Source organism: Phalaenopsis equestris, unplaced genomic scaffold (genome assembly GCF_001263595.1).
Source record: "Phalaenopsis equestris unplaced genomic scaffold, ASM126359v1 Scaffold000024, whole genome shotgun sequence".
Classification (NCBI taxonomy): Eukaryota; Viridiplantae; Streptophyta; class Magnoliopsida; order Asparagales; family Orchidaceae; genus Phalaenopsis; species Phalaenopsis equestris.
Genome location: NW_018164466.1, coordinates 951,151 through 962,471, shown reverse-complemented (window position 1 = coordinate 962,471; position 11,321 = coordinate 951,151). Strand labels below are relative to the sequence as shown.

General features: G+C 35.1%; 1 protein-coding gene across 3 annotated transcripts in view; it reads right to left on the bottom strand.

Moving 5' to 3' along the window:
* The window catches only part of LOC110018535 (ABC transporter C family member 3-like), a 6,747-nt gene extending 1,468 nt beyond the window's left edge, over window positions 1-5,279 (bottom strand). The window contains exons 1-8 of one of the 3 annotated variants that reach the window (XM_020715874.1): window positions 3,926-5,279; window positions 2,572-3,760; window positions 2,281-2,367; window positions 1,539-2,186; window positions 1,277-1,441; window positions 692-986; window positions 391-605; window positions 1-125 (exon numbers count right to left, since the gene is read on the bottom strand). The exon at window positions 1-125 is cut by the window's left edge and continues 187 nt beyond it. In XM_020715874.1, the coding sequence (XP_020571533.1) occupies window positions 1-125; window positions 391-605; window positions 692-986; window positions 1,277-1,441; window positions 1,539-2,186; window positions 2,281-2,367; window positions 2,572-3,760; window positions 3,926-5,133 (3,932 nt within the window). In that variant the 5' untranslated portion in view covers window positions 5,134-5,279. The other 2 variants (XM_020715875.1, XM_020715876.1) reach the window with 2 other exon arrangements.
* Window positions 5,280-11,321: the final 6,042 nt, after the last annotated feature.

The window sequence follows — 11,321 nt, the reverse complement described above, 5'->3', positions numbered from 1 at the left end:
AAGAGTGTTTGAATTAGCGTGGATTTGCCGCTGCCTGTTCTTCCAACAATGCCGGTCTTCAAACCTCCTGGGAAAGTGCAAGTTAGACCCCTCAAGACGAATGGCATGTGCGGGGCGTAGCGGACCTGTGTATCAACCAGTTAGTGTTTGGGAAACACTTCTGAGCATTTAACAATATGATGGAAAATACCTTTAGTTTTGTCTTATAAAACATTAGAATTTGTTATAAATAGCATAGCTAAAAAATGAAGTTCACACTAATACCAGATTTTGTCAAAACCATTATGTGAAATTGTTGTTAAATAAAGAAGTTGCTATTGTTATTGCATGCTACTAAGGTGACAAACAATCCATGAATCATTATGATGGAAGTTTCAGATAGACGATTACGTGCAAGTCACGAAGATCCACTTCTCCATTAGATGGCCAGTTATGGCTGGGTCTGTTCGCTTTGACAATAACAGGTGGCTCGCTCGGAATGCTTGTATACTGCAATATTCTCTCCACTGATATTATTTTATTTTCAAGATCACATAGAACCAATATGACCCAAGCCTGCAGCATATTTAGATTAAGTCCATATGTGACTGCAAGGCCAGCAGCACCTGACAATAGAAAGTGCTAATCTCAGGTATTAGTTTCTCCACTTAATCAGAGAAGAAAACACTGACTTTTATGCTAAACAAGTTACCTGGATCAATTACTCCTTTTGGCATGCAAATCAAGAATATTAAAGAGAATGCAAACATGATTGATGATAACATGTCCAAACGAAAGCAAAGCCATTCCCGAGCACCGGCACTATAAAACTTCGGTCCTGAGAATTCATCCATTCGTTTTGAATTAATGCATATAAACCTTGATTCCTGATTGAAGCTTCTAATGGTTGTTGATCCTGACAATGATTCAGCAAAATGTTGTATGATTGGGGCTTTACACACTCCCATCAACCTTGCTAGTTCCCTTGCTGTATCAATGTAATATTGCTGAAGCAGAGAAGCAAGCAAGTAAATGTTTATTCTTTCACCATTGCTTCAGCCTCATTAGTCCATTTCTACTAAATCAAGAAACAAAATATACATTGCTGAAGCAGAGAAGCAAGCAAGTAAATGTTTAATCTTTCTCCATTGCTTCAGCTTCATTAGTCCATTTCTACTAAATCAAGGAACAAAATATACATATACATACATACATACATACATACATACATACATACATACATATATATACATACATACATATATATATATATATATATGTAAAATTAAGGCAATACCTGATACCAGATACTTATTCCAATGATAGGAATAAAGATGATAAAAACCTGCCATGCAACCTGTGACATGACTGCTATGATTCCAATGAGTTGTATGATTGAAAATGCTAATGAACCAGTTTGATAAGGTATATTTGTATCAACATCACTTTGATCAGTTGATGCCTGCAAAAAAAATAAAAAATAAAAAAAATCAAATAATCAAATAGATAGATTGCATCATATAATCCACAACAAAGTAAATATAAAGCATATTACAAACCCTGTTCAAGATGCGTCCGCTTGGAGTTGAATCAAAAAAGGACATTGGAGCACGGAAGATGCTGAAATGCATCTTATTGAATAAGATAGTTGCGGTTTTGTATCCAGCCATCATGAGTAAAAAGGCTCTTATGAGGATACAAAGAGAACTACCTATGGCTAATGCAACATAAACGTAGAGAAGTGTAAAAACACTAACTGGAGGTTCCATATCCTTTGACACAGGAGCTGCCCAAGCCATCCAGTAATTGCTACCAATCTGAAGGACTTGAAAAAGTGTTTGTGCTAAAAGTATTAATGGCACAAGGGCACCTTTATAAGCTGTAGTGATATACTTTCGGTAGACCCAAAATCCAACTCTTCCCTTCTCCCTCTCTTCTTCTTGCACAAGCTGTCCCTTTTGCATCCCTCGCTCTTCGGATTTAGAATTAGAAGCATCTTTTGGCTCTTCATTTTGAGTTTGCTTATTGTTTTGGGTTTTGAATGAGCCATCTTCAATTATATTGATTGATTTTTCATCACCCAATTCCATATGGTCAAGAGCTGAAAGAGCTTCTTTGTGAGCACCTACTAATTCCATAAAGTCACTCCCTGATGTGATTATGTCATTGTATTTGCCCATTTGAGTAATTTTTCCATCTTTCATAACCTATCATACAATTCATCATTCTCATTCTTTCCACAGCTCCAGTGCATAACTAAAAAATAAAATTAAAGGAGAAAAAACAAGTTTTGAGACTCACCAAGATAAGGTCTGCGGAAGGTAAAAATTCAACCTGATGTGTAACATAAAGTACTGTTTTTGAAGCCAAAATCCCAAGCAAGCATTCCTGTAATTTGAAGACAGATTAGAATGATTTAAGCAAGAAAAGGCCAAGATGAGTTTTAAAAAAGCATACTATTTCAATTAAAATACTTAGTTTTATGTCATTTTAGATCAATATTGAGCATAAACCAACGAACTGGGAATAATAAATGTCAAGACTTCTGAATTCAGGACATGAAAGCAAAATTTATGTTAAGAAAGAACGCACCTTAAACAGATGGGATCCAGTGTGGGCATCAACAGCACTGAATGGATCATCAAATAAGAAAATATCAGCATCTTGGTATAAAGCACGTGCAATCTGCACCCTTTGCTTTTGTCCTCCGCTAAGGTTAATGCCTCTCTCTCCTATAATCGTTTGGTCACCAAAAGGAAGAATTTCCAAGTCCTTCTTCAACGAACAAGCTTCAAGTACATTCTCATACTTCTCTGAATCCATCTCCTTACCGAAAAGTATGTTGTCTTGAATCTTTCCGCTCTGTATCCATGGAGATTGTGCAACATAGGCAGTTGTCCCACATAACTGCACATTTCCATCCATTTTAGGAACCTCTCCTAAGATGCAAGCAAGCAAACTAGACTTCCCTGAACCAACAATTCCACAAACAGCTACTCTCATGCCTTGAAATACTTTAAAATTTATATCTTTCAGAGTAGGAGACTCAGCTGAAAGGTCCCATGAGAATGTCCCATCTCTGACCTCAATTGCAACATTAGTGCTGCCTCTAGGAAGTTTCTCTACAGCATTTTGCTGTAAATCCTCAAGACAAAGGAAAGAAGATATCCTGTCAAGAGAAACTTTAGTCTGAACAACCATTGAAATTGTATCAGGAAGATTGTAAATAGGCTCTTGCAGCACTCTAAATGTTGCTAGTGCAGAAAGAACCTTTCCTGATTCTAATGGGATCCCCATAAGCACACAAGCTCCAAATGTTACCACCGCAACAAAAGTCGGCGCGCCCCAAAACACAAATGTAGTCATTGCAGATGTATAAACATACTTCCTCAACCAATTTGTCTCCTTCTTCCTTAATTCAACTATCTTTGACAAGAACTTCATCTCCCATCCTTGGAGCTTGAGGATTCTCATGTTCCTTAAAATTTCTGAAGTGGCTTTCATCCTTGTGTCTTTTGATTCCATCATCTTTTGCTGATAATTCTCTTGCATTTTCCCCAAGGGGACATTGGCTAACATAACAACAAAAGTGGCAGCTAAAGCGGCCAATGAAGCAAGGCCCAAGTTGGCATACAAAATCAACAAAGCCAAACCTACCTGAATTGGAACCAACCATAAATCATGCATATACCAACTAAAAAGTGAAATTCTTTCTGCATCCACACTCATTATATTTATGATCTCTCCTGTGGTACGACCCTGCCTTGCACTACTCGACAATGTGAGACCTTTTTGATATAAAATCGATATCAGAAATGCCCTAACTCTAACACCGGCTTGTTGCAATCGAAAAAACCAATGCCTTTGTGAAAGGCATTCAAAGAACTTTGCTACGATGAATGCCAAAACCAAAACATAGCCTTCAAATTCAAAACTACTCGACAATGTGAGACCTTTTTGATATAAAATGGATATCAGAAATGCCCTGACTCTAACACCGGCTTGTTGCAGTCGAAAAAACCAATGCCTTTGTGAAAGGCATTCGAAGAACTTCGCTACGATGAATGCCACAACCAAAACATAGCCTTCCAATTCAACTGTTTGGTTACCGTTAAGATACCGAACAAAGAAGTCAATCAGATAGGGACCAACATAAGTGCATACTGTGTATAATAGTGCATAGATTGCAGTAATCAAGACATGCCCCCAAGCAGATACTACCAATGCCTTTGCCAATTGGAAAGAAGAAATTTGAACAGGGCCATTGTTGTTTACAGTTCCATTGCTATATAAACTACTTTTAGTGCATGATTCAAGTTTGCTTTTGAAAATAGGGAAGACACCATCAACTCTGTCATTGTAATCCAGCTGAGGAACATCTTTAAGATCTAAAGTCTTCTTATGACCAACAGATAGCAAAGGATCCAGCCATGAGAAGGTAAGGATGCTAAGAAAACTTGCATTAGTGAACAAAGAGACATTTCCAAAGCCACTTTCAGTTTCACTGAATTGCTGATTAGGACTAATAGTCTCATTCAAAAGAGATTCATGGAGAATATTGCTCTCCTCTTCAACCCTCTTCCCAAAAAAACCTGTGTAGTTAAGAAGCAAAGCAGAAAAAATAGAAACAAAATCCAAAGCCCACACGTGTGTGCCCAAAATCCCAAGCTTTCTGTAACAAAACAAATCCAACAATACTGCAACAAACGAGATGAGAAAATAGAGACCCCACCAAATCCTAAGAATAGCAGGGAATCTCTTCTCAAGCAACGGGTTGAAACCATTATGCAAATAGGCAGATATGGCAAGCCAAGCTATTGCCCTGACACCCAAATCCACTTCAATGGCAAGATGATCATAAGAAACCCCACCACCATCTATATACCAGAAGTGATCAAAGATGAAGAGAGAGATATGAAACAAACACAAGATCGAACAGGTAAAGGTAGCAACTTTGTAATGCAAAAATCTAACTTTTTCAATTCCATGTTTATTGGAGCTTTGACCATTGATTCTCCCATAAAAACAGACAAAAGACAAGGAAAGCAAAAGAAAAAGATTGCAAAATGCAGAGAAACCATGAAGAACGGCGGGTTCTGACAGTAACCAATCGATTTTACTAAAAAGAAAACCTGCTTCTTGTAAAAATGTCATCTTTGCTAATCAGGGATTGTTGCTTACTGGCTGGAGATGAATTTCTTTCTTCAAATTGCTCCCTTTTAGTCACGGGGTTATATAGGCTCGTGGGATGATTGTGGTGTACGTATTAAAGGCTGCTCCTTCGCGCGCATGGAAACCAATTTGTGCCTAATTTTACGGACTTCATATTTTTTCCTCTTTTTGTCATCATCCGCGTTAGTAAAAACAATCGTGCCAATTCTCCTTTTTTTATTTTTTATTTTTTTTTTTTAAATTTTTAGGTATCAGTCACTCAAAATATTTAATATAACCCAAATTTTAAATACATTTTATAACCCAAATTTTAAATACATTTTAAAATCTTTGAATTTCATAATGAACTTTTTAGTGGTTTAGCTTAATTGTGTGATCTTTGAATATCATAATGAACTTTTTAGTGGTTTAGCTTAATTGTGTGTTAGTTTTTTCACGTAAACTTTCGTGTGTTAGTTTTCTTAATTGTGCTTTTTTTCATAATTTTGTCCCGATTTTCTCAAATCTCGTGTGATCTTGGGCTGTAAATGAGCCGAGCTTGAGCGAGCTCAGGCTTGGCTCGTGTTAGGCTCGTTCGAAATTGTTCGTGTTAAAAATCGGCTCATGTTTGAAATCGGCTTGTGAACAGTGTGTTCGTGTTTGGCTCGAAATTGGCTCGTTAAAATTAAATTAAAAAAATAAATGCAGAGTGCTGAATTCAAACATAGATCAAATATATGCAAAAGATGGCGCATAACCACATTATCATACTATTCCCAAATAAAATTTCTTGATATTTGATTTCAAAATTAAGTTTGAAAATTATAAGCCCGAGACTCAGGGTCCATTTTGGGCAGCTTATTTGGTGCGGTGGCGTTTTGAAAACGCACCTGACCTGTTTGGGTAAACTGCGTCTTAGCATCTTATGCGTTCTCAAAAAAGCCAAAAACAGCATTTTCACACCGCAGATAGGTGTGGTGAGAACTTTCTGGCAGCGATCTGACTTTTCTAAAAAAATAAAAATTTGTAATACTCATCGCACTTAACTTATCAGCAGATTATTTTTAATCAGCTTATCAGCAGATTATTCAATAAGCTACAGCTGCCCCAAACAGACCCTCAATGCTCCATAATCTTAAAATCATGTCAAATTCTATATTTGATTAGATAAATTTTAGGGGCAATTACATCACTTTGGGAGCCAAGGAACCTTTTGAGCACGTGTCGTTGAAAAACAATGAATATAGGCTAGCTAATTGACAACACTAAAGAAAGAATGTGACTTCAAATAATTGAAGAAAGTAGAGATTTAAATAACATTAAACACTTCCTTGGCCATCAAGCATAAAAATATCTTTTCCCAATATACAAACTATATGAATTAGATGTCATCACCATTACATCATTTTTATTCTTTATTACTTAAAATATTTTCATACAAGTCACTTAATTCTTTTGTTTTTACATATTTAGTTTTTTTAATTTTTATTTTTACATATATACCCTCTTATATAAAATGATGCACTAAAAAGATGAATATTTCTAATTTAAAAATTAAAGAAAATGATATTTTATATGCAATATAAAAGATTCCATGAATCAATCTTAGAGTTAGAGTTTGTTCAAACATTTTCATAGACTTCATTCTCATAATGCCGTTAAAAGCTTAATTTTTTAAAAGACTTTGACAAGTCAAAGTCTTTCAATTCAGAAGCCTTTTTACTTCCATGAGAATCTTTATTATCAAGCTACTTTGAAAGTCAAAAGTTTTCAAAAGCATGGGTCATTTACATACATAGCACACAATTTTTATGAATTTACATATCGGACCTCTAAACTCTAATATTTGCATACACACAATTTTTATGAATTTACATATCGGACCTCTAAATTCTAATATTTATGTACCTCTCAAGATTTTAATATCACATAAAAAAATAGTACTAGTACTACTTTTAGAAGTGAAATATTTCTTTTTTTTATGCGTAAGTTTAAACGGATTCATATCTTGATTTTTGGATAATTTTTACATTAGTAGTTGCAGTTGCATACATAATGCAGCCCTCCACTTTTTGCATTCGGGGCTTGGGACCTGGCAATGGCAGTATAAAAAATTATCTCCATTTATTAAAATTGAATGAAAATATAACACTCAGTATGACACAATGTAGAAATATGATTCATGTAACTAACCCCGCTTAGTGGGGTTAAGGCTTGTTGTTATTTTAGTATAAATTTATCAGTGGTTTCCTTGATTTAATTCAGTCATTATATTATTATTTAATTGAAAATATGACACTCAACAGGACACAATGGAGAAAGGGGATTCATGCATTGGCTCCACTTAGCATATTATATGTTTACATGACATTTTTGTAGTATTGATTGAAAGAAAGACAATGTTGAATAAGTTCTAAGAAATTACCACCACATATAATAAGAAAATTTTAATACTAGATATAACAAAAGAAAAACTTTAATATATCGCATATGTTAAAAAGGTAATATAAGAAATGCATCTAAATATAATATATAAATAGCTTAATGGTGGTTTGGGTGGCATGGCTCCACTATTTATGATCTAGTGATTTGGAGCAGACAATGAACTGCTTGTAGGTGATTAATGTGGCAGGTCATGCTGACTTTAAGGTGATATGATGTGACTTTAAGGTGGGGCCCACAAGCTTAAGAAATGGGTCCAATGTGAGGCCCACAATCATAAAATGTGGGCCTAAGGTAGAACACAACATATTAGAAGATAGATCTAAGGTGGGGTCCACAAGAATAGGTGATGGACCCAAGGTGGTACCTACAAACACCAGGGTGAAACTCGCTATTAGAGCACAATCTAAAAGAGATACTTCACATATGATTTTAAGTTTATTGTGACTACTACAATTTGAGTTGTTATTGAGGGTTATAACTGAGTCTTCAAATGTCGGTCACCACTTCATGAAGGAACCCTACCAACTCAAACCCCCAAGAAAGTGAAGTATTCATTGAAGTAGTCATAGCAAATTCCTTCTAAATTTGAACCCTCAATAATGACTCGAATGGTGACTGACATCTCTACAATAACAACTGATCTGAGGAACTTGGCAGTCTCAAAGCAAGTAGATATACGGGTGTAAACGAACCAAACACGGACGAACAGAACTCATGTTTGAAATAGGCCCGTGTTCAAAATTATTCGTTGAAGATGTTGTTCCTGTTCGGTTCGATTTGTTCGAAATAAGTTCCAATTGTTCGAAATGTTTGAATTGTTCGAATTATTTGAATTGTTTGAATTGTTTGAATGATACGAATTGTTCGAAGAATTATTCGAATTGTTTTCGAATTGTTTGATTTGTTCGAAATGTTCAAATTGTTCGAAAATATTAAGATTTGTTTGCATTATTTGAATTGTTAAAGAGGCAACAATTTAATTATTAACTCTTAAATTTTCAAAAGCAGTAAATAACATTTGAACAAAAGCATTTTTTTATGATTACATTCAAATATTCAAGCAAACAATATTTTAGAAAATTCTAATAAACATCAATGATATTCAACTTGATAAATAACATCTTTTAATCATTACATGATTTACATCCAAACCGACACAAAATTATTGACAAAACAGACTCCAACAATTTATTAGGCCTTCTGCATCAACTGCAAAAATAGGTACCGTTTGTCTCTCTCAATTCATTGGACTTTTCCCCACCACAGTGCATAAAAATAGAAATAGAACCTTGAACTTCTGTCTTTCATCATCCTCATATTGAATTACATCAGCCATGATCCATAGAGCTCCCAAACCAAGAAGATAACAGGACCAGATTCATCATATTCAACCTTAGATATCAAACTTTGGTCAAGCAAATTACCTGATGGAATGAGCTCAAAGTACCGCTTATATATATCCCCATTTTAAGACTTTAACTCCCTCTAAACATGTGAATCAAAGCTTAAGCAAATCAAAATAAATAACAAAAATAGAATTTGCGCCTTGGTATTCACCATTCTTAAAGGGAAAAAAAAATCAATGCATGTGGATTAAATATCTTGTTGACACTTAAAACAATGTTATGGTACACAAAACCAACATAATAGATAAATAGATGATGAACATCATCTTTAGCCTTAACTCACATTGGTTTTTAGAATATATGACTATTTTTAAAATATCCTAAATTTTTTATATATAACTATTTTAAATTATTTTAACTTTCGAATAATAATGAATCTAAAGGGAACGAGCACATCACTATACAAACGAAAAAAAGTATTCGTGTTCGTCTCGTTTGCTTATCGAACGAATCGAACACGAACTTCCTGACGAGCCGAACACGAATTGTTCGCGAACAACGAGCTTTTTTGACATTAAGTTGTTTTTTTCAAAATGTGCTCATTTGCTCTTTACAACAATAATAAACATGAAAAATAAATCTCTCAATTTGTTTGACTCGACTAAAAAGTGAGTCAAGTTTGTAGACCTTCAATCAAGCAATCTCTAAACCATGTAATATCGAGCTTTATGGTGGAATCCAATTTCCTCTATTTGGCTTTGACTATTGTCTTGCCCAACACCTCTAGCTGAGCAAATGAAAGCCATTTTCATCAATGCTTGATGACAACTAATTTCTTTATCAGGATCATCTCATTATTGGCTCATTCCCTATGTCTTGATGTACTTTCTTCCCATCAGCACCTATCCATTGGCATTCATGTAGCTCCTTCCCTGTGCTCACCTTGTTTCCATAGATATTTGGCTTATGAGAATTCTAAAGTTTATATGAAGAAAATAAGTGAGATGATAAATATATGAAGATGAATTAACAATCCTTGCAAAAAGATTAGAATAGAAAGCAACATTTTATCTTTTATTAGGCGGTGTTTGGCGGCAAGCTTGGTTTTATGTTAAGTAGGATTCATCAAATCCAATAAATTCAGATTTATCAAATACGCACGGAGATGGAAGAGCTCGGGAGCAACTGAGGAATAAATCTGTCTTGCAATCGGATTTGTCAAATCTTGATTTATGTCGTAAAAATGATGGAATGCGAAAAGGAAAAGACAGAATGCGGGAAAATTAGATTTAACGGAGCATTTGTCTTTTTTCGATCCTTGTTTAGGTTGGAATTAGGTTAAATCAATGATTTAATTATATAAATAATTTGTTAACTAAACATCACTCTAATCTAGCACTAGGGATTTAAACGAGCTGAATTTGAGCGAGCATAGCATTTGTTCATGTTCGGCATGTTTCAATTTTTTTCAGCTTGTGTTTGCTTGAGTTCGATTAAGTTCATGATTATAACATTCTTGTTTGGCTTGAGCTAAGTTCAAATTAGTTGAAATATCGCTCGTTATTAGGGCTGCCAAAAAACATCGTTGTTCACGAACAACTCGTGTTTGGCTCATTACGTAGCTCATGTTTGAGTCCTTCGTTAAGTAAACAAGCGGAGCACCAAAAAATTTTTAAGCTCGAATTATAAATGAGCTTGGCACGAGCGAAAAGAACAACCCTTTGTTCGCTCGTGCTTGGCTCGTTTTAGCTCAAAATTAAAAAAATTATATATATATATATATATATAAAGCCTTCGGCCTAAATCTGGCTGCATTCCGCCTCTATCTCCTACATATATTTATATTTATATAACATGTAATATATATTTATATTTAAGTTTAGATAATAACAATTCGTGTGATCATATGATTTTGCGTCTTCTATTTCACATAATCGATGAACTATTCCATGAATGACAAGCTTTTTTTGACAGCAATCCCACCAACGACTTTATGAGAAAAGGAAATAATTTAAAAAAAAATAAATTAAGCTACACCCTAACATTGAAGAATAAAGCTCACCCCATTGGTGTCCAGCGCTTAAAAGAGCCTAGGAAAAATCTCTTCTCTAAAAGACATCCCGGCCTCGTCCAAGTGCCCAATAAGCGTGGATTCTCTTCAGCCCAAGCCAAGCTTTGCTTATCTTGGCCCAATTTGATCAGGCATTACGTTAGATTGGCCCAATTAACACAAGCAATAATCCCTTCCAACTCCACTCAAGCCATTTTTCACAATGCTTCCTCCTCGTTTTCACCTTGTATTTAGTTGAATCCGCCACCGTTGCCTCAAGTCATTAGTATGTTACTGAAGGCCTCCAGCCCAACAAGCGGGTTCATGGGCCGGTCGAGTGATGCCAGTAA